Here is a 22,444-nt window from a genome sequence, read left to right as displayed (position 1 = left end):
TCAGTTCCTGGTCATCCTCCCCACTACCACCCCATCAGCTCGTGTATTTCTAAAAATAGCAACACTTTATAAGGTTACCTAACACTCAACACGCTGTACAAACCCCTCAAGATACGAGAAACATCACCACAACCACAGTTGTATTTCGATATTTGCTACGTGTGCAATTGGCATGAATATGAAACGGGCTAAGAAACCCGTAAGGCGCGTTTCAATCCTTTTTCTGGATGGAATATGTGGTATGATGGATACGATACATGAGAAAATTGAGAGATAAGATATGGGGGCGAAAAATAATACTGGGTCTTGGATTTATGGTTATTAGAACACTCGGGGGCAGCCGCAGCTAGCACTGCCTCTTGCCGATGACCCGACTCACCCGAGTGCTTAGTTTGTTTTGATACGCAGATGTCACTTTGGGAGGTATGTGTATTGGGGAGTGCAAGGCATCAATGGATATTTGAGGTCGAATTGTTAGATTACAATTGCCAATTGAGAAGAGTGGCAGGGGATTAATATTCTACAATTTGCTTTTTGGTCGGCGAACTGTGGTACAATAATTTCGGCTAGACATGAAAATGAAGGGGTTTTGACGTAAACATCATTTTGCGTGAAAAGAAGGAAGAAGAGGAAGCACGAGATATTCACGTGATGGCAGACAAAATTGGAATTTGTGCAGACACACTGGGCACTAAGCCTTGTATCTCCAAATTTAGGTCCTGTGTGGTTTATGCCGAGATGGAAGATGTAATGCCGGCGGATTTAAGATTTCACTTAAAAAAGATAGGATGGCGGCTGAGTTGACGATCTTAGCGAACTTGTATCGAAAAGGAAGAATCAAAAGAAGGACGAGTTTTGCTCAGCCTTGATATATGGCATCGAATAAAACGATATTGAAAATTGAAAGCGATTGATATTGATTAAAAATTAAGACATATATTGCTATGGTATCAATCCAAGGTCAAATACTTTTGAGCTTTTAAACGCCGCATACCATGCTCCCAAAACACCAATCCATGCTGATCGTGAAGGCCAGACCTTATCCAAAACTTTTCCTGAAAGCACATTAAACTTTTCGTCTAACCAAGAGACATCTTCTCCCATCTCTCTTTACCGTCCATCCTACACTCGCGCAAATTTCCTTCAACGTCCCTTCTCTATCCATTAATCTATCGTTCACAGCAATCGCATTCAATGCCACTGATTGCTTGCCTAGCAAGATTGAAGATCGAATCTTGCTCTGTTCTGCCAATGTCATTCCTCTAATATCAAGATATCTTAAGCTGTGTTTGACACCGGTGAAAGTAGGTAAGGGGGTGCTGGAAATCCTTCGTCGTAACTTGGTGATGGCTATCGCACGTTCCATTGGCTCGAGAACAGTTGTATACTTTGAGTCGATCTCTGATGAATCGGTTCCCTCTTCTTCGTTTCGTGATTCACTGTCTTCAGTGTCTAGAAATATAGATTCGAGATCGCGCATGCGGAGGCCGGTGCCTATGCTCAACTCTTCTACTGTTTGATTCAACGCCTTTAACTGGGCGACACATGCTGAGTCCATCTTCCATCCTCTTAGCTTGAGAGTTTTGATTGTCCTTGGTGCATATTTCAGTAGACGTTCTGTGTCCTTTTCGTTTATCTCTTCACCAACCGTAAGGTCAGCAGAGGCATCGAGGTATTCCAATGTATTCTTCACAGATGGATGTGAGGTGATAAAGTCAATCAGAGAGACATCTTCAAGGAAGGGGCAATGATTGAGAGCTAAATGTGATATTTTGGCCGTAGGAGGAAGAAGTTGTAAAGCTTCTGTCGTGATATGAGTGTGTGATAACGTCATCGACTGTATCGAGCCAAGCCGTGAAAATAAGGAGTCGAAGGACGAAGCTGGTAGAGCTTTACAATTCTCCAATGATAATGATTTGATTGGAAGTGAAACAGATGCTGGCATACTATCAAGTATACTAGGTATGCAATCCAGTGTTGATGATGTGCAATTACCTAAGTCTAACGTCTTCAAATGAGGTAACCCAACAAAAAGTAGTCGAAGTAAGGACTCGCTTAAGAAACCATTTAGGTTGGTATCCTTCGGGATTCGGAATTCTCGAAGGTGTGGAGCGAGTGAAACTATTCCGTAAAGGTAATTGGAAAACTCTCTCATTGGGCGTGTGGTTTTCAGTTCGGAGAAATCAAGACGTCGAATGGTTCTACCCAAGATGGGATTTTCGGTAAGTTGAGCAAGTATATGATTAAAGGCGGACATGTGAGTAACTGTGACACTTCGATATGTAATGAAAAGTGCATTCATATAAATGGCTCTTGATACACGAAGACATGAAAATAAAGTAGGTCTCTCCAGGTGGGGGCAATTGATGTCACCGGAATCTAAGAAGTATCAATATCATTCATGTCTATTGAATTTCATTGCAGATATTGAGTGAAGTCTTACCATTGCTTGAACCTCCTTCTCTGTGATCATATTTCAATTCTAGATTTCCAAGAATCTTTTGAAGAAGCTCAGGTGGAAGTAACTCTAATGGAGATTGTCCAGCTTCATATGCTTTCCTCCTGTTCGAGTTGTTTTGCAGTGAAAAGCGAGACATTGTGTTCTAGTGAAGTTCTGAAGTGTTGAAATGTTTGAGATGCTAGGTTATGTGTTTGAGGTTTTTATATCTTAAGATTTGTATCGTCAACAATACGCCGAGGTCCAGATATTGCAATGACAATTTTGTACGATTTGTAAAAGTATTTCTTTGACTTTCTCGCCACTCTCAAATCCATCCTTTTGTTGTGAGGCTATCGTGAGACTCTTATACCCTCTCAACCGTTTGTAAGGAAACATCTGGCCCGCCCAAGTCAGACAACATCTTACTCAATGCATGAAGAATTTGCATACCAAACACTGGGGAAATTGCGAAATCACCTCCCATGACTCTCTTTCCATCGTCAGAGCTCAAAGCACAGCTCCAGAAGTTACCCAATACTTTACACCGCCAACACGTATTCGTTTCATTGTTACGTAAATGTATAGCAACAAAGAGGAAAAACGTATTAAGACGACATCATGAGGCAATATGAAATTAATAATTGGTTCCTCTTTCCTTGGAAGCCAAAGAAATCACGAGTTAAAGCGATTGGTGATTTCCCCAGAAAAGGTTAAAAAGAGAAAGCACGATTTATAAAAAGGCGGGGTTAGCGTCTTGGCATCCCGCACCTAGAATGATGAATGTTTCCAATGCACGTGACTTTATTCCATTAACAAAGACTTCCGAGACCCCTTGAGTCCGTCTCCCTCTTTAAACCACCTGGGCATTATAAATTGATACCAAAAATACACCTTTTTTGTTACCAAATCCCGTACTATTTGGGATGAGACTAAATCGACCTGGATGGCTTGGATAACATCACACCCCCAGACGGAACGTTTCCTTTCCTTGTTGTTGATCATCTTCCTTGCCCCTTTTTTCTCTTTACAGAATTTTCAAATCCCGCATTGAGTCATTTTTATATCTATTTCGTCACTCCGTACACATTGATATCATAGTGAGACTTACCATGAGTTAGTTACTTTACAGTGCTGACAGACAATATCTTCTAGTCGTCCCTCGTTTCCACTGCATGGCGATAGGAAAAGAGCCTAATGATAAAAAGGTGCTCTCGTTCTCATATTCCAATTAGTTGACAATTTGTCAGCCCTCATATCCAAAATCTGGGGCCGAGTTAGCATGTATCATGTAGGTACGTACCTTGCATCAACAACGAAACCGTGCTTCCCTCACCGACCCTGAAACCTTGTTCTCCGTTTACCACCGGCTCAAATGAGAAATTACTAATATATCCACTAAGGAAGCCATGGATCTTGCACCTGATCCAACTACCTTACTAGTACCAACAACGTGGACAACTTAGATGGTTGCAGGCTCATCTTGATCTCACAATTCTACACTCTTCTTGCTCATACATACATTGTCCAGTATCAATTACTCAGAACTCACACTTTTAGATACATATCCAAAGCCGATGACAGCTGGTCGATAGTTGTCAAGCATTAATATGTTATAAATCGCGGAGAAGTGCATTCACATGTACACGAGTTCACGAGTCAATTTGTATGCATCATAAAACAAAGTTAAAGAAAACAGAAGTATTGCGTGTGTTGTGGATTTTATCACTCTGTCATCTTCTGAGCGTTGCAAAACCCTCATTTGTTACGTATGACTCCCACATTCCCTTCAAAGAAAGTGAAAGGAGGGATTTCTTGAAACACCTGTCAAAATGGAATAAATCAATCCATTACACTAACCAACAGAAAGACTCACAAAATTGGGGTCCAAATTAAGGTTCTACTGTCTCAGAACGCTGACAGATACCAATCATCTCCGTACCATCCGACACGCGATAGAACTTCGGAGAAGACGAAGACTTCGAGCTTTAGGCTTAGCTAAAGATACTAGTAATATCACTCGACTTAGCACAACAATCTCGGAATGTGAAATTAGTCGTCAGTAAGAGTATCTGTCAGAGGTTGCATCATCTCCTCCAAAGCTTGCAATGTATTGGCATACAACGCTTCAAAGCCCGCCGTGTCATGAGTTAAATCTCTCTTGATTTCGATTTCCTGTTTCTTGAGCCTATTGGTCTCTAGCCAGTCAATAGACATGTCCTGCGCCCGTCTACCAGCCTGAAGTCGGTCCTCGAGTATTGTCTTTGTCTCATTCGATATCTGATCCCTCAGAAGGCTAGCCATATAGTGAACCATTTGATATATCTGATCCAGTTTGTGTGCACGGGTTTCATCTCCGATCATCGTGGTTAATTCTATGCCATCTGCAAGCATGCGCTCAAGGTAAAGAACTGGTGGCTCCTTTCTGTGAACAAAAGTGTGTCGGACCTCTTTCAATCTATCCAGCAGTTGATGAAATCGCGGGATACTGCCCGGGCTCTCGAATGCGATCGGGTTAACGATAGGTGTTGCTAGGAATCGCTCCCAGAAATTGAGCTCTACCTTCTTCCCCGAAATGAAGTCGTTCATCGCCAGAGCGTTAGGTGCCCACTTCTTTGTGAAATTGAATATGGCATTCTCAAGTGTTCTGAACATCCGGAAAGATATGCTCCACTGAACTTCGAAAGGAAGCTTTCTACGGTCCTCAACTTTACTATCTTCGTAGGGGCCAAAGTCCATCGAGGGGGTGCTGTGTGCTTGGGTTTGTACTCGATCAGCTTGCACCTGGGTAGCCGGTCTTGAGAAGTTTTTCGGACTTGAAATTGAGGCTGTCATGTAGGGTGTTCTTTCTTCTTGAAAAGATAATTGTCGTTTTCTTCGACGTTCTATACTCGACCAATGACTCATAGAGCTCTTTCTGGACGAGTCTGAAGACATATTTGGTTGTACCGATGGCGATTCTTTCTCGATACTTGATGGCGTTGAAGATCTTTTATGTGTGGAAAAGGAAAAGATGTCGCATAGACTTTTGCGAGATGATCGGTGCTGTCTTATAAGATTGAGCATGTCGATGAAAAGCGTTGATGTTATTCCTAACTAGGTAGAGCTGGCTGGGTTCAAGCGGGGGCTAATATATGGAGCGACGACCGTACGAATTCTGACAACCCGTCAACATTGCCGTATCTCGGAGCTGTAGCTTGATGGCTGTAATCCCTAGTCCTAAGAAGCAGAGACGGTTTCTCAAATGATTGCTGGGATTCAAGTCAAACAGTTCAGATGTGATCTCCCACTCTATCGTATGAAATGGCACGGTATAGCTTGTCGATAGGTCAATTATGCAAAGAGCCATCTCAAGGCTTCCAACCCGTCAAAACAAAGAATCATTTAGTTCGATTTTGGGTCTTTTGCAGTTGAACAATTTCCTGCATGACAATCAACTGTCTTTATAATCCATCAGATCTTCTGTCGTATACAGCCCTGAGTTGTCTTGCTCGAATGTTCTAGAGGTGAAGAAGAGGAGAGATGTATCGGCAAGTGTGGTTAAATTATAGTTGTTCAAACAAAAGCACACGAAAATGGATGATTCCCAGATCATAGCCATGAAGGTCTTTACGGATTCATTAGCAACAACGATCAATGACAAATTTCGGCTGATCACAAAGAACGAGATTTTGAGCATTAGCATTTTCCCATCGGGGCGAGGGGGGGGAAGCAGAGAAACTGCTGGTCTCTTTACATATTTTGAACATCTGGAAGAGTCTCATCTCGCCTCAACGAATATAAGGAGATGAGATTTATGAAGGCTTCATTTTCGTACATTTCAATTGCAAATTAGGAAGAAACCAGCTAGGCGGTTTAACTTATACATGCCGTCGTATACACTATCGAGAATTATAATGCACGCACTATGCTCCAAAATCAACCGTTACCGCCCCCGAATCTTCAACTGGTACGGTGATTTTCCCGTCCACGATCTTAACCGTATGTCCAACCGTCACATTGTGCAATCGTACAGGTTTTCCGTTATCGAGTTCATAATTGTAGGAATATCCATCGTACGTGATACCGGTTATTGCATCACTACCATTTGCATGAAGAGCTCTCAATGTTGCTAACTTCGGCAGCGCAGCTGGTGCATGGTGACCCGAGGATCCGGCTGTGGTATTGGTTGGGATTGTGATTGTGTAATTTCTGATTGGACGCGGGACTGGATTTAAAACTGTAGAGGTTCCGTTTACAGTATAGTTGTATTGATGCATGTTGATAATTATGATGCGCTTGAGGGCACCATTGACATACGCAGCATAAGCCGATTCCAGTGCATTTGAGAGTGGGATTTCGGCTATGGTTGTGGTGGCAGCGGTAAGATTGGATAGGAAGGCAGCAGCGGCAATGTTACCGTAGTATGGTGGCTTGGTACCCTTTGGGACAACATCCGTGTCCTGGGGTTGCCAAGCCTGGTAGCGGAATGAGAGTCCCGTGTGGAAGCTGGATGGAGGGTTAACATGAGATTCGTGAAAATTGATTGCTAGGAAGTACATACTGGATGCGACGAATGCTCTTACTTGCACCGTATAGAGCGAAGTCCAAATTCCACTAGATAGAAGTTAATATGATGGGATGGAAATCGACTACAAACAGGACGTACTAGAGCAGCACCATATGCATTTGACAACCCTGGCGCGCCTTCGTTGTAAAGAGAATTAGTCTCTCCGAGGATGAAGGGTACGTCAGATGAAGCGAGAATATTAGATACGTTCAGCTGTCGGGCCACAGACACTACAGTTGATGTGTGATTCATCAGGGTTCCTTGAAGTGTTACACCTGGTTGCGTCGCACCACCAATATAACTTTGATGGTTCTGTTAGTATTCGAAATGTAATATCGTGAATGGGGCCATACTTGTGTGATGATATCAATTCAATGTCTTTATCCACATCTAATCCATCGTTCCACGTGGTGACAGGATCGAGATGATTTTCAACACCAGCAAAAGAGGGTGCTAAGAATCCATAGGAGGCCAAGTCAGGACAAGCTGCTGCCACGCCTTCCTTGATCTGTCGACTGCCATTCAACCACTGGCTTACGTATGTTGATTCATTCCAGGTAGGAGGTCGAACTGGCCCTTGTGCAGAGGTGGAAAATAAATCTGGTTCATTTCCATATTCCCACATGAGAAGCTTCCCGCCCTCTAAAGCTTTGCATGCCAAGGGGATTGTGTCTAGTAGAGTTTGCCATCCAGCAGAATTATTCGCACCCAGACCCAAATTGAATCCATGACTAAATTTGACATCCGGCCAAGTACTGTAAGACTCAAAAAAGGATGGACCAAAATAAACAGTTGTTGGATAGTCTGTAGCTTTTGCTGGATTGATAGTACCATTCACAGCATATGGAAGACTTGCATTGTAAAGAGCATAATCCTGAGTGTTTCCTCCAACCCGAATATGCGGTTTAGTACCTTGAAAATTTCCAAGATTGTTAAGCAAATTTTCTGAAAAGGTATTGGGACTCGAGTTATTTCCTGAATGTGTGAGCATATGAGCCAAGCAATGTGTCCCTGAGCCTCCAACATACCAGCGTAATCCGGAAAGAAACAAAACTCGATAGAGTAGCTTATGAAGGCCGGAAGTGGGGTACCGGCGTTTGCTGGGGCGGTCCTTGCAACAGTGAAGCTACTTTGAGCATGAATTGCTTGCACAAGGCTTAGAAGGATGACTCCAGTGATGCGGGCCATTTTGTAAGTACTAAGGATCTAGTGATGTTCTATCTCCGAAACATCAAGTGGTAAAAGAGAACAACTAATAGTATATTCGATGAAGAGAGGAATGACAAGAGCGAACGTCAACGAAGTTTAAGTAATCAATTCACAGTCTGTACATTGCAGATCTCTGGTTCTTTCCCAATATCTCATTGCTACGGATAGCAAGTGCATATCCTACGTTGTACTCGCAGTATATCATACCGGAAACCGAAGTACCTTTGACGAACAAAGCTGGATAAATTGTTACTTGCATATCAATTGAATTGAGTTTGACGTTGACGTTATTCGTCTTGATTGCCCAAGAATTGCCGACGCGGGGAAGTCGGGGAACGAGTATACGCAAACAAGGTCTAGGGGTGCTGGCTGACGTGCTATATACATAGCATGATGCATACTACGTATATACATAATAGGGGCACCGAGGTAGTATTCTCGGCGTAGAGTCCATGTCATTCATAGTTACCTTCTCCCTCTCTTTCCACCAATCCTAATGAATAACAAGTAACATGGGAATCGTAGACCTACAATTAGCAGTTGGATGGATGCAGTGATATATCTAGCCCTAGCCCTCCTTTAGATCTTGAGAGAACACTGATATCTCTTCAGACGATATCCGATTATATCTTTGTATGTATCGTTATATAATTCAGAATATAATCATATACGTACTGGGTGATATAAGGATGATATAATTATGTAAAAATGTATTCTGCCCTTTCCATACCTTTGTCTCTCGCCTGTCTTGACTTGTTTTGATGACTGTGTACAACTTTCCCAATGACAAATATTGAATGTGCTATCACCTGAATTAGGTTTAGTAACAGCCCCGCGGCGAAGCTTATCAAAGTTTCACTCATCTCACGATAAATCCGATAAACGAACGCCCTATCGTGAGCTCCATGATTCCATTAAGCTCTCCGTAACTCCAGTTACTCAAATTGTTTCAATTCCGGTGCATTTTCAATCGGGTCTAATAAAGATCTTCTTTCTATTCCCCTAAACCAATATTTGTCTCTCCCACGCCTCAATTGTCAGCAACAGCCAACTGTTATTCCATGGTGACGTTAGTGCTCGAATCTGGAATTGTTAGAATAAAAGCCCCCAGCTTGGCACCCCCTCTCTCAACATGAACAACATAATAAGATCAACAGCAAGAATACTACCACGTTCACGTTTTCAACCGTCTACTTTACCAATAATAAACTTACGAAAGGCTTCCAATATGTCGCACACAGTCCCAAAACTCAATGATCCATCGCTCTTCAAAACCGGAGTTGCGTACGTCAATGGAGAATGGGTCAAGGCAGCTTCCGGAAAGACATTCGACGTTCATGGTATGTTTTGCAGATACATTAAGAGTCCATGCTGAGCAAAGATGCTAATCTATTCACTCTGCAGATCCATCGACTGGAAAATTGATCGGAAATGCCCCAGAGTTTGATGTAGCTGATACGAAGAAGGCAATCGATGCCGCGGCCGCAGCATTCCCTTCATTTAAGACTACAACCGGAAGAGAAAGAGCCAAGCTATTACGGAAGTGGTACGATTTGATGGTATGCTAGATGAACAAATAATGGAAAGCAACATACAGGATGATTGTTGATTAATGTTATACAGATTGAGAACAGTGAGGATCTTGCTAGGCTCATAACATGGGAAAATGGAAAGCCATTGGCGGATGCAAAAGGAGAGACAACATATGCAGCCAACTTCTTGGAATGGTTCAGCGAAGAGGCCCCCAGAAACTATGGAGACGTTATTCCATCATCAACTCCTGGAAATAGAGTCATTACCTTGAAGGAGCCTGTTGGTGTCGTTGCACTTATCACCCCGTACGTTTATCCTGCACTTCAATGATTGCACAATGCTAATTCTGTCTAGATGGAATTTCCCAGCTGCTATGATAACGAGAAAGATCGCCCCTGCATTGGCAGCTGGTTGCACAGTTGTTGCAAAGTCTCCCGGGGAAACACCTTTCACCTCTCTCGCTCTTGCCGAACTTGCACACCGGGCTGGAATTCCCAAGGGTGTAGTAAACTTTGTCAGCTCTCTTGATAATACCCCTGCTGTTGGCGAGCTTCTCACTACTTCCCCAATCATCAAGAAAGTTTCCTTCACCGGATCTACTGGTGTGGGTAAGATTTTGATGAAGCAATCATCTTCGACATTGAAGAAGCTGTCTTTTGAGCTTGGTGGAAATGCTCCATTCATTGTATTTGATGATGCAGACCTCGATCTTGCAGTAACCGGTGCTATCGCATGCAAATTCCGTTCCTCTGGACAAACTTGCGTTTGTGCTAACAGAATTTTTGTGCAATCTGGAATCTATGACGCCTTCGCCGAGAAGTTTGCAGCAAAGGTCAAGGACTTCAAGGTTGGAGGTGGTTTCTCTGATGGAATTACACATGGACCAGTTATTCACGGCCGCGCGGTTGACAAGGTTGAAGCCCATGTTCGAGATGCAGAGAAAAAAGGAGGAAAGGTTATTCAAGGTGGACAGAAGATCCCTGAGCTTGGAGCAAACTTTTTCCAGCCCACTGTCATCACTGGCGTTACTACAGATATGGACATCGCAAACGAGGAAACTTTCGGCCCTGTAGCAGGTCTTCTTAAATTCGATACTGAAGAGGAAGTCGTACGAATTGCAAATTCTGCTGATGTCGGCTTGGCAGGATATTTCTTCACTAAAGATGTTGAGAGAGCCACTAGGATCTCGGAAGAGTTAGAACTCGGAATGGTTGGTGTCAACACTGGATTGATCAGTGATGTAGCATCGCCATTTGGTGGTGTTAAGGAGTCAGGATTTGGACGTGAAGGAAGTAAATATGGAATCGCAGAATATCAAACAATTAAGGTGGTCACATACGGAGGCATGGGCAAGCCTTTGCAAAATTAGAGAATCAAAGCAACTTGGAAAAGGAAAATACCAATGATACCACATGTTTTAACACTGACACTACTTAAGACTACGTCGAGCCCTCAATACTGATTGTGAGCCATTGTAATATGCTCCAGGTGTTTAATGTTGCTAACAGAATCAAATATTCACCTTCTCTTATCGCCACTCAATACATACCTAGGTAGTCAATCAAATTTAACACGTCAAGCGAAAGTGAATATATGTCGCGCGTATTATCACAAATACGAAAAACAGAAACTTTCATTTCAAAGAAAACAACAAAAAACTTCCAAAGGTTGAGATATAGTCCCCGTCTTCGAAATGAATGCATTAGTCGGGCTCACTTATGATATTTGGGACCCTGTGACTCACAAGACTGCATGCTACTTTGAGCTAGATATGTATGATCTTCTTTGTACTGTGGCATACAAGCCAGATTTTATAGATGAGGATGCTATCATGTCAGACAAGCAAAAGGCTCTTCCCCGGGATGCAAAGGACCAGGATTATTATTTCCGAAGTCTCGAGTTGATTCCTGGCTTTCCATTTTGGGAGTTCCAAGGTGCTTCCGCAATCAAAGACAATCCAGATACTCCTAATACATTGCCTCACAATGTGACCAAGAGGTACGTTGAACAGCACGTTGAAGCTGACTTTCGATTCACTGACTTTGAGTAGGTTCCTTGATTTTATAAAGCGTGCACCACCAGAAATCCGTACAAATATTTTTGCTCAAATACCAAGCAAGAGAGTAGCGGAAGTCGATGATATAGACTCATTTGCGCATGTCAAAAAAAGTCCCTATCTTATGCAAGATTACTCTACTCTCTACAATGAGCTACAATTTGCCCCCGTCAAGTACTCCATTCAAGTCACCAGTAAAGGAACTTTCAACGAGGATGAACGTCTTGAAATCCAAGATGCGCAGGTAGATATTCCGCCATTTAACTGGTGTTTCGAGAGATCTTTCGCGGTGCACACAGACATAACTTGCAGTAAAGACAAGGAAAAGACAATGGGCATCGTTTATATCGAGAATGACTATCCAAATTGCTTTGCTCGGTCTCATGTCGATTTCATCAAATTTGCTGCCTCTCTAGCGCATTCGGAAGGCTTCTACTTTGAAAAAGATTCAGTCGACAGCAATGCAGGCATTTGGAAGAGCGAGATCAGGAAATCAAGCCTGTTGAGGGAATTCTTAGCATGGTTTTGGAAAAAGTTTGGTGTTAACTTTACCAATGAACTGGAGGTATATCTACGTGATTCTCCCACGACAAGAAACACTTGCTAATACTTGCAAAACTCTAGGCTAGTTTCTCATGGTCAAAAGTTAACCATGCAAAATTTCGTTACCTTCAAAACATCTCTCTCGACATCCTCGTCATGGAGCCGCTCACCCACACCCGAAAATATGTCGACGGCCGTCGCGTAAAGCTTTTCCTCAAAGAATTGCACAATTTTCCCAACATCGAGTCGCTCGCCGTATTCCTACAAATAGAGGATACAGATTTGGCAGATTTGATACACAGTCCCGGTGCTTATAGGTGGGCAAATGCGTTGAGAGAAATCACTTTTGCGAAATACTTTGATGTGCAGTTTCAGATACTGAACGGGATGTTGCCGAAAGGACCGAGTTGCCATGCTGTGTATCGGAGGAGATTGAGACAGTTGTTGATGCCAGAATGCTTGTGCTATGGAACTACGGATGATGTACCGGATCATCTGGGGATTCGCGAAATGTTCGCTATGGAGGAATAGTAGCTAGTATGCGGAATGTTGGGATTTAGTCAAGAGTGCTTCTCGCGTTTGGACAGAATAAGCTAAGATATTGGGATCTATCAATTATTGAATGATCGTTTTCCAACGATATGGGTGGGTTATCACCTGCAATGGAGCGCACCACAAAAGCCCGTGGTCTATATGCAATTCACGAAACCGGTGATGTGAGTAATAAGTTAAGAAATTGTGTATATTCACAGGATAGAGTGTGGAGAGAGAGCAGATACTCTATACTTTCTTTTGGGAAAGGACAAGTCCAAGTGGATTCTTGATTGCCAGACGTAGTACACATATTGAATGAAAGGTACAAGGATATATACCTCAGATGGCATTCAGCACATGTCTCGTTGATGTGATATTCGACCCTCTTTCATTCACTAATTATGGAATAATTGAGAATACTAAGTATTCTTATGTTTTCCTGTTTAGCATCCTGTGATTCCTGTTTTGCCATTCCACTACCTCATACTTCTCATTTTTAGAAGATGAACTTACCTCTAACGATGTTTTCTTAATTGGTTCGCATCCTAAAACCCAAATCTTTGACATTGTGTAAACAATGAACAATCCCCCTTTCAAATATCAGTATCTTGAAACAATTCCTGGAGCCCCAAATCTTCAGGTAGGTCATTCGTGTTTCCCTTTAGCAAAGAATTTGGCATCAGGAGACGACGAATACAATCCTGTACTGCCAACTGACGATTATGCAAAAGAACGGGCGTATCCGTATCATTACTCTTATAATGATAATCTTCAGGATCATAATCCTTATAGAGATCCTCATTCCAATCGCTACCGGACTCTCCATCACTATCACGGCTCTCTTCATCAGCATCGCCATAGACATCAAAGATCACCTCAATAGACTTCGAAAGTTTAACGTCTTGAAAATGTTTGATCAAGCGTCTTGACCAGCCAGTTCTCATTGGATCACAGCGAGCTTCTGCAGTACCTTCCGTGTGGTGATTTCTATTGAGATACGTGATATTCCGAAGATTGGGAAACCATGAGTGGTCTCCACAGTATTTTTTCCCGCAGATATTTCCTTTGCAGCCTTTTGCGCCGCAGCGCTTTTCTGACAAACTCACAATGAATTGACGCATATTCATGTGCATATCTCCATCTTTGAGGTTGATCGTCTTGGTAGAAAATCGAAGAGTAAGGTGCTCTAATCTATGGTATTGTAGGAGGTTATAGACCGAGAAGAACTATACATGTTGTTAGCGAGTTCCAACCCTATCTGACAATTGAAGAGCTCCGAATCATTTAGACTGCAGCCCAATTATTACGAGATTTCATTTTCTAAATCCCGTTGAATAGCTGAAGTCGTCCATCCTGATGCCATTTGGAACTTTTGGGATCATTACCTTTGGATACCAATTCCAATTACACGTATTTATGTAAATACCAAAGTGGCTCCAAAACCACCTCAGAAATTGCTTTAGAAGACTATGTTTTCTCACAAGAGGAGACCACCACATGCAGCTATCGTAACCGATTTGGAACTTCTCGTGGAGCGCCAAAGAGTAGGCGAACTGGACCAATTGGCTATAAGTACCCTCTGATGGATTGCTACAAACACTCCTCTCCAGAATTCGTTGTGTGCTTCTATGATCTCTCCAGTCTTTCGTATTCTGAATTTTCCAGGCTTGTGAATCTACTCCTGTATTGGGTGCATAGATCGCTTGTGTTTCCTCTCGGAACAAAAGAGCAGTGATTGGTATTGGATATGACGTTATCGGTCCACCTCCTCCTTCATCATCGCTAACTGGATGGCCATGGACTCGCCTGGATAATGAAACTGGATCTGGAATAAAGCTACTTCCTTCGATATCGGTTTCTACGGCTGGATCAATCGACGGTTCCTCAATGATATGTGAAAAGACTGTTGTAACAATCTCTGGAAACATCTTTCTGAGTCTATAGAGGAAGCTTCTCACTGTCAGCTGAAATCTCAACTGAACTTAAAGCAGCTCACAATGCAGGTAGATGATTGTCCTGTTCGAATCTTCCATTTGGTAAAGGATATCTTAGGATGTTTAGATGATAGGCCCGGTATGGGAAATGGGGGATTAATTCTCGACCGTAAAAGAGATAATCTTCATGGGCTCTGTTGTAAAGTGGGTCAGAAACGTCGGATTCTGATTCTGCCATGGTAGCGTCTGTGAAGGGTGCTGATGGTTGGTAGATTTTCTATTGTTTACTGAATGTTTGTTTCAAGCGGTTCGAGATTTCTGTTGCCGGATCGAAATTTAATTATGACTGTCAAGGAGAACAATAAAAAGTGCATCATCAGAGGTCAGAATTGTAAGAATTAGTATTCACGAACTGTACTAACAATTGCATTGCTGAATAAAGCAGATTCGTCACTGCTATTTCGGGTCGATTCAATGCTTGAACTCCCATGTCTCCGAAAACCTCGAACAAGAAACAACTACCACGATACAGAATCAGGAAGTCGAGATCAGAGGGCACTGAAACCCAGAGTGGGGAAGCAGTCTGATATTATTTTATACTAATATAGAACCCTCAAAATTCTGGTTCTTCGTAGCAAGACTAAATACTCATCATCAACAACGGGATTCAACCAAGGGCGATTAAGCGAATTCATTGCAGGGGCGAATGCCGATTTTTCGGTGAGTATATTTTTAGTCTAACGATCTCCATTACAATTTTTAATGTATCACGAGACGAGATCCTTCTGAATTAGAAGTTTTACAATCGAGTGATCACATTACCTCATAATACAAAAAACAATCCTTGGTTTGATTGCTCAATGTAGGAAGGAGTCAAAGATATTGACTGTAATGGTCGCTTACTCGAACTTATGAGCATGACTAGAAGATATATATACCTTTGCTGAAAATCCTAGCATTTAAAAGAGATAAAACTGCTCGTCACTGTAATATCTCGACAGAAATTGGCACCAGCAAGTTGATAAGTCTAATAATTAAAAATTCCAAAATAACATAGACGCCTAACTCCACTCGTGTTTACCTTCAACGAGCTCCTCGCCTTTTCTTCTTAGGAGCGGAGAGATAGTTGTAAATGATAGCACCTATTGTCTCCTTCTATCATTATTTGTTTGCCTCATCGGACTTTCCTCCCTGAGATATTTCCTAGCATTCGCCCTGGGCTGCGTCATGTGCCTCCTTTGCTCTCTTTTGATGTTATCATTAAAGGTTGTCGTATATTTCACCATTCTGTTGTCGTTACTCGGTAGGTTCTTCTTCTCTCTATCATGAGCATCTCTCTTACTTTCTTTATATGTTTCCTTTTTTTCCGTTTTTACATTGCTTTTTCGACCTCCATCGGAGCTAATAGAGGATAGGATCCTTTCCACAGTTTTGGCAGTGATTGGTTTATCATTACCCGCTTTCTTTCCGTCGTTAGGCTCCTGTTTTCCCCTCTTGTGTGTGCTATTTGATGTGCTTAAGTTCTCTGAAGATGAGGAGCTAGCGGAATAAGCATCTTTGATTTCTTTTTGCCAATCTCTCCCGCGAAACTTCATGTCTTCGGCACTTTCGATAGCGGCTATGAAATATAGAGCCTTGTCCAATGGCTAAAACGTATGCGTAGTTAGTAGAGTTTTACTATCGTGGAAGTAGTATAAGTAAGATCTTACAGGTTTGTTCACTATAAATGGTCTTTGCTTCATCATTACTACAGCTGTGACCCATAAATCTGCGCTATCATTTTCATATGACCCTAAATATTTTCCCTTCCTCTTGTATAGATCGTGTGGTTTAAATGTTGCGATTTCCTTATTCTTCTGGAAAGCAAATAGGCATGTGCACTCATTGTTACTATTAACTGTGGTGATAACGAAAGGGTGCCCTGGTAGATTATACCACCAAATTTGTGTTTCCATGACTAGATACTGCGCCGATGATTTGACAATGATATGGATGAGGTCGTTATTGTAAATATTGCTTCGAAACTATGACGAATATATGGAATATTGCATGAAATATGTAATGCCAAACTACACCAGAAACCTTGTAGGCTTTATAGAATATCGAGTCAAAGTTAGAACTCGAAGGCAGCAAAATACTACCAACAGGCCTGAATGCTCCACCTTCCAGCACCAACCAAATAACAGGCAGTGATTGAAAGAAAGGCCCGAGGAAAATTATATACCACTGTAGCCCACTATAGGCACCACTCAAACAAAATAAACAATTTGAACGTAACTCTTCTTGGGTTTTCCTGGTGAGCTCTCCTGAGCTATCAGGAGTTGGTTGGTATTGTATAGTAACCGTCCTCGCAGGAGATCCTCATCAGACTTCGAGTTGACCGTTTCGAGTACATCAAAGCATTAAAAATTAATACTAAAGCCAATATCTGCCCTTATCACTCGAAAATCAAATCTTATGGGCAAATCATGAATTGTTTAATTGTATCTTTTGTGATTTATAAATTATTTGAAAAGACCTTCTCAAATTTACATAGACATCCAGCTCCGGGGTGTGATATACCCCGCTTTCGTCTATAGGGCCTATAAACCCCAAACAGCCGAAACTCAACAAACCTAGTTTATGAAACAAAACAGGCACAACACATAGAAAAATTTCATCATTCTTTGGAGGAGTGATTATGATTCTATATCAATTTGCAACAATCTAACTACTTTACATCTAAATTTCAAGTGGTCTGCGTGGTGCGCCCAAGAAGGTCTGTAAACTTTTCCTTGTTTAATAACATGCACTCATACATAGCTTCTGAGGTTTCAGATACTGGGGTAAATAGGTAGTTCTAGTGGAACAGAACTGGATGTTATCTTGAAAACTTTCTTGTAAAACTATCGTGTTTTGTGGCTAGCTGGTAGTGAATGGTTGTTTGGTAATAAAAATGAAATGAACTAAATAAAAGAATAGACTTAATGTAGCTTATCACAACAGGTAAATAGCGGGCCAAGAAGTTTTGGCCGGCTAGAAGGTTGGTGGTTATCCCAAAGGACTTTGAATCAAGGCAACAGACCTGGCGAAGAGGGCTGATAAGCGACAGTATCTCAGCCAGGTAACTATTTTCTTATGAAAGACGCCATGTAATTCAGTTCCTCTGGGATAATGACATGTCCTAAACCTTCGTAGAGCTTCCACTCAACATTATATCCCACACTCTCCAATACTCTTCTCATATCTTCACCCCACTCCAATTTGACTTTCGTGTCATTTGTACCATGAGCTAAGAGAATCCTCATGTCTCCTTCCGCAGATACCGTCATATCATCTCGGGGTCGCAAAGATGGGAGACTCAACTCGCGTCTCAACCAACTCTGAACAAGAATCCTCCTTTGTCTCCAACCTTTTCCAGCAGCAGCAACTTCAGTAATTTGTTTCGCAAATGGCAACCATCCACTGAACCCTACAAATCCTCCAATCTTCTGCAACACCTCCAATCGATCCAATTCCCCACTCAGTAACAAAATCACGCTCATAGCACATCCCTGACTGAGCCCTCCTACAAAGATTTTGCGATCTTCGTAGTGAGATTCATTGTCCACTACATCCTTAATGAGCTCGCCCAAATACTCCACGCTTTCTCTTAGCCCCTCCTTCTGCTGTTCTTCCCTCATCGTCCGGTCTGAAAAATTGGCAATATCAAACCAAGCGTTGGTCAAATTCCCACCAAAAACAGTAGTCTTTCGCAGGATTCCCGATGGAAAAGTGAGTTTAGTGTATGGAAGTAATACATCAGAGTGAACCAGCGCCATGAGCTCTTGGGCAAACGGGACTCCCCAAGATGATGTACCATGAAGTAGAACAAGGGTATTCTTATTCGGCTTCGGGGATTCGACAATGAATGGCGTTGGCCGAATTTCCGTTGGTACAGTGGGAGGTGATGGCATTTTGTGTGCGTCAGCCATCAAATTGAGCACTTGCTGTTCGAATTGAAACGGATAGTACAACAAGATACTTGATAGGCCCAACAGAAATGTAAGTAGGAATATGTCTTTTATCATACCCATAGTAGATAAGTTGCGAATTATCTATAGTGGTTGTGGCTAGAGGTGGGGTCTTTCGCACAGCATTGCACCTTCTTCGATTGGTTACACGACTTCACGTGCATTTGATGCTCACAAGCACGCGGCTTCAGTTAGTCGTGGCATGCCCAAATCGGTATTCAATCTTTCATAAATGAACGAAAAATCATTAGCATATTATTTCGAGATCAGATCGACTGTCAGTTGTCAATTCAGCAAGTTAAAATCTACTATTGCAATTTTGTTGATTCCAGATTGTTAACTTATTTTTGAAAGTTGATCTATACTTGGTGTATTGTGAAATGTAAACTACGACTGAGAGAAGCGACTTGAAAATGTTCACGGAGACTATCAGTGTTTACATAGCCATGAATTATCTTTGCCATTCAGTCTCAAGCTAGACGACTCAGTTGCGAATTGTTGTTCCATTTGAACGAAGGCCAGAGAGGACCTTCATCATAACAAAAATTGAATTTGACAGAGGAAGTAAGGCCTATGCTGAAGAGTTGACGTATATCTTTACCTCCACTTCATTACTCCATCCACCTGAAAGCTCAAGTTCCTTCCACGCCGCCAATGTGTCGATTTCAAGAACGTGGGGATCAGTCTTGCTAATACTGACTGTGTGAAGTGGTACAACCTTACCAAGGATGGTGACCAATAGCGCGTCTTCGTATGATACATCAGGAAGAGTCGAGATATAGATTCCTGGAGATCAAATTAGAATCTGGGTTTTATTTTTTTTCTGGAAAAGGAAAAGATAATGGGTTGAACTTACCAAGAGTTCCCAGAGCCTTGATATTTGTGTCAATCAAAATTTTGCCATTCTCTGATTTCGTCATTTTGGTGCCGACAATCGCTGCAGCTCCGGCCATTTTACCAAGGAGACCTAAGTTGGCTATCCATGTAGTATTATCATTTTTTTGATCAACAAATCCGCGCAAAGGATAGGCTGATAAGATATCGTATCCTCTAACATCGAGAGAAACGTATATCAAAGCCTGAGGGTCCACAACTTGCATAGGCTGGGAGATAGCTCCACTGGAATGGGCACGGATGATATAAAACTGTGCCTCTTCAACACCAGGAAACTTTGACAATGGCACCAATTCACTAAGTGGTCTCTGAGATACATTGAAGAAGCCAATTATACCAGTCCCTGTGTACGCAGCGCCATGGTATGTTCCGATTGGGAGGAGTTGATCATCGTCGTACCCATTATATTGATCTAGACTCTTACCAACGACACTAGGTCTAAAAATGATAGTTTTGCCTCGAGGAGTAGGGCCAGTCATTTGGTTGATAAGATCGAGATCGTGTTGACCTGGCACATCTGTAATGTATATTGGACCACCGCTAACACATCTAGCAGCTGCATGGAAGCCAGAATAGTCGTGAACGGTCTGAAACATGTCCCAATCTGGGATGAGGTTGAGATGCTGGGTGAACAAAGCATTGTGGGCATTGGTGAAAACATGCCATGGGTGACTGGTTGGAATTTCGGGGAAAAAGTCATCAGAGTTCCGTACGAGAATTGGAGGTCTGTTCTGGGGTAATTGAGAATGAAAGAGAATTTGCGGAATTTGTGACATGCAAGAGATCGCTTTGACACTGAAGTGTCGGAGAGTTGAAAGGGTCCACGCATCTTGATATGCGGATATAAGATCACTACGATCTTCGGCAGACTCGAAGAGATCAAGCATAAATTGAGCACTGATTCATGTTAGCAAGAAATGAATAAGTTTTGGCCCACTTACTCAGTCTTGACCGCATCAACTCCACAAGATGAAAGAAACGAATAAAAGTCGTCGTAGAACTGCCGGACATCTTCTTTGGCTACCACAGTCATTTTACCACCCAAAGGTAAGTTTCGTCTCTCGGAATCTCGGCGAATGACTTCGACTGTCTTGTAAGTCTCAGCGATTTTGCCATCCGCGGCAAGACCACCCCAATAGCCCAGAATTGCGTGCCATACAGCAACGTGCTGAATACTAGGCTGTTTCTGTCGGATGAGTGATATGGTGTGTTTCAAGCCATTTGGAAATGCTTCTCTTTCTGCCTCAAACTCAATCCAACCGTGTTGGAATTGACCATGTCCTTTATAGTCAATGGCCTGCCAATTATCGTCAATGATAAAGTTTGTGACGTTGATTTTATTCTCTGCTAGAATATCGACTGCTTTGAGTATCTTTTCTTCGGTTAGTCGTTGCCCAAGCGCATTCCATGTGCCTGTATAGTTGGTCAGTAAATTATTCAAATTATGTCAGGAGAGTCAGTGAGTATACAATAAGTCAAGCCATCACACCAGTTTTCAACCCAAACCTTTGTTTTCTCGTCCCCTTCTTCGAGCGCTTCGATCTCCTTTTGAGTTTGTCCAGACTCACTCTCGAGAGCCGCAACGACATCTCTAGCATGATACATGACTGCCGCGTTGGCCGACTCAAAGTCGTCTCCGAGCCCAACAAGGACATGAGCAACAGACTCCTTGGGATTATCATTTCGAACCTGTCTGAATTAGAATCGTAATAGTCAAGTCTTGAAGAATTCTAACATACTTCCAAGACAACATTGCCATCACTGTCACTTTTGAACAAAGTCATGACGTTATTTATACCGCTTATAGCTAGTAAAACAATATGCTTGCCATCCGAGCTCAAAAAGGAACAAGTTACGGCCTCTTTATCAAGCTCAAAAGGACTTTTTCCCTGTCGGGGGGCTAGCCAGGGTGTCCAAATTCGAATCAAAGCAAACCATCTAGCTGTATTAGCAAAAGGGGTTAACATTAGGTGATGACGAAGGGTCAGACCAACCTCGCCAATTTATCTTGGCCCCAAGGGAGCCCAAATTTAATGTCCTTTACAGTAGAATCTTTTCCAACAGCTCCTTCAATTGGAACCTGCACTGACCATAGAGTAGTACCTGGGGATTGACTTCGATAGTTCTTGACCTCTAGCGACGTATTCAAATCCTGAACATAATTGGATAAATTACTTGAAATGTTTTCCTGGGAAGTGATCGTTTTCAAGACAATTCTCCCGTCTGGCGTTCCCTGGTGGTCTTTTACGAGCTTCCAAGATTGGCTCGAGTTGCTTCGGAATTTGACCGTGAAATTCGTTGGGAGACGAGCGGGTAAAGAGGCTTTGAAGTATAGTTGATGCAGTCCCAAAGGTGCCACTGTTTGCAAAACCTTTGGTTGAGAATCTGTCTTATCTAAAGACTCCATAAGAGATTCCTCCCATTGCTCTCCATTGATGCTATGCAGGAGTGAAACTTCCCATGATTCTGTGGCACGACTTTCATCAACCTCTAGTAAAGCTGTAACGACTTTGGTATGATCGGGAACAATCGTCAGTTGGCCCAACGGAGGATAAGTTGAGATGTACGCCTTCAAACTCGGATGGTCTGAAGTGGGAGGGCCTTTTTGTTTTGGAATATACTTCGCTTGAAAGACTTCATTGCCATCTGCTCCACTGATGAATGTCTGAGCTTCGGCCATTTTTACTCAAAGGGTGGAATCAATATGATGTATTGTGTAGTAAATTTGAGTTGAAGGAAGAAGCATATAGGATTGTTATAGAA

At 42.3% G+C, this 22,444-nt stretch overlaps 9 protein-coding genes across 9 annotated transcripts; 2 read left to right on the top strand and 7 right to left on the bottom strand.

Moving 5' to 3' along the window:
- Positions 1 to 1,066: 1,066 nt before the first annotated feature.
- EAE98_003029 (uncharacterized protein) lies at positions 1,067 to 2,597 on the bottom strand (the record flags this gene model as incomplete). The annotated part of the gene is made up of 2 exons (XM_038950649.1): positions 1,067 to 2,379; positions 2,444 to 2,597. 2 exons carry the CDS (start codon positions 2,595 to 2,597, stop codon positions 1,067 to 1,069), a joined length of 1,467 nt encoding a protein of 488 aa, XP_038813178.1.
- A 1,892-nt stretch (positions 2,598 to 4,489) lies between these two features.
- EAE98_003028 (uncharacterized protein) lies at positions 4,490 to 5,374 on the bottom strand (the record flags this gene model as incomplete). The annotated part of the gene is made up of 1 exon (XM_038950648.1): positions 4,490 to 5,374. One exon carries the CDS (start codon positions 5,372 to 5,374, stop codon positions 4,490 to 4,492), a length of 885 nt encoding a protein of 294 aa, XP_038813177.1.
- Positions 5,375 to 6,342: 968 nt separating this feature from the next.
- Positions 6,343 to 8,590, bottom strand: EAE98_003027 (uncharacterized protein; the record flags this gene model as incomplete). The annotated part of the gene is made up of 5 exons (XM_038950647.1): positions 8,015 to 8,590; positions 7,340 to 7,961; positions 7,086 to 7,287; positions 6,981 to 7,033; positions 6,343 to 6,925 (listed from the first exon to the last, which is right to left on the bottom strand). Exons 1-5 carry the CDS (start codon positions 8,172 to 8,174, stop codon positions 6,343 to 6,345), a joined length of 1,620 nt encoding a protein of 539 aa, XP_038813176.1. The 5' UTR covers positions 8,175 to 8,590.
- Positions 8,591 to 9,094: 504 nt separating this feature from the next.
- On the top strand, positions 9,095 to 11,257 carry EAE98_003026 (uncharacterized protein). The gene is made up of 4 exons (XM_038950646.1): positions 9,095 to 9,535; positions 9,600 to 9,754; positions 9,819 to 10,033; positions 10,083 to 11,257. Exons 1-4 carry the CDS (start codon positions 9,328 to 9,330, stop codon positions 11,095 to 11,097), a joined length of 1,593 nt encoding a protein of 530 aa, XP_038813175.1. The 5' UTR covers positions 9,095 to 9,327; the 3' UTR covers positions 11,098 to 11,257.
- Positions 11,258 to 11,421: 164 nt separating this feature from the next.
- On the top strand, positions 11,422 to 12,858 carry EAE98_003025 (uncharacterized protein; the record flags this gene model as incomplete). Its single annotated transcript, XM_038950645.1, has 3 exons — positions 11,422 to 11,726; positions 11,779 to 12,349; positions 12,409 to 12,858. 3 exons carry the CDS (start codon positions 11,422 to 11,424, stop codon positions 12,856 to 12,858), a joined length of 1,326 nt encoding a protein of 441 aa, XP_038813174.1.
- A 596-nt stretch (positions 12,859 to 13,454) lies between these two features.
- Positions 13,455 to 15,033, bottom strand: EAE98_003024 (uncharacterized protein; the record flags this gene model as incomplete). The annotated part of the gene is made up of 3 exons (XM_038950644.1): positions 13,455 to 14,087; positions 14,343 to 14,799; positions 14,858 to 15,033. The coding sequence occupies 3 exons, from the start codon at positions 15,031 to 15,033 to the stop codon at positions 13,455 to 13,457; spliced, it is 1,266 nt and encodes a 421-aa protein (XP_038813173.1).
- Positions 15,034 to 15,937: 904 nt separating this feature from the next.
- EAE98_003023 (uncharacterized protein) lies at positions 15,938 to 16,750 on the bottom strand (the record flags this gene model as incomplete). Its single annotated transcript, XM_038950643.1, has 2 exons — positions 15,938 to 16,441; positions 16,505 to 16,750. 2 exons carry the CDS (start codon positions 16,748 to 16,750, stop codon positions 15,938 to 15,940), a joined length of 750 nt encoding a protein of 249 aa, XP_038813172.1.
- A 1,152-nt stretch (positions 16,751 to 17,902) lies between these two features.
- Positions 17,903 to 18,730, bottom strand: EAE98_003022 (uncharacterized protein; the record flags this gene model as incomplete). Its single annotated transcript, XM_038950642.1, has 1 exon — positions 17,903 to 18,730. The coding sequence occupies one exon, from the start codon at positions 18,728 to 18,730 to the stop codon at positions 17,903 to 17,905; it is 828 nt and encodes a 275-aa protein (XP_038813171.1).
- A 628-nt stretch (positions 18,731 to 19,358) lies between these two features.
- Positions 19,359 to 22,361, bottom strand: EAE98_003021 (uncharacterized protein; the record flags this gene model as incomplete). The annotated part of the gene is made up of 6 exons (XM_038950641.1): positions 19,359 to 19,573; positions 19,644 to 20,578; positions 20,623 to 21,094; positions 21,151 to 21,370; positions 21,421 to 21,619; positions 21,676 to 22,361. 6 exons carry the CDS (start codon positions 22,359 to 22,361, stop codon positions 19,359 to 19,361), a joined length of 2,727 nt encoding a protein of 908 aa, XP_038813170.1.
- Between the last annotated feature and the right edge of the window lie 83 nt (positions 22,362 to 22,444).

This window comes from Botrytis deweyae (assembly GCF_014898535.1).
Source record: "Botrytis deweyae strain B1 chromosome Unknown BDEW_005, whole genome shotgun sequence".
Lineage (NCBI taxonomy): Eukaryota > Fungi > Ascomycota > Leotiomycetes > Helotiales > Sclerotiniaceae > Botrytis > Botrytis deweyae.
The sequence above is the reverse complement of the archived record's forward strand: the minus strand, read 5'-3'. Positions and strand labels throughout refer to the sequence as shown.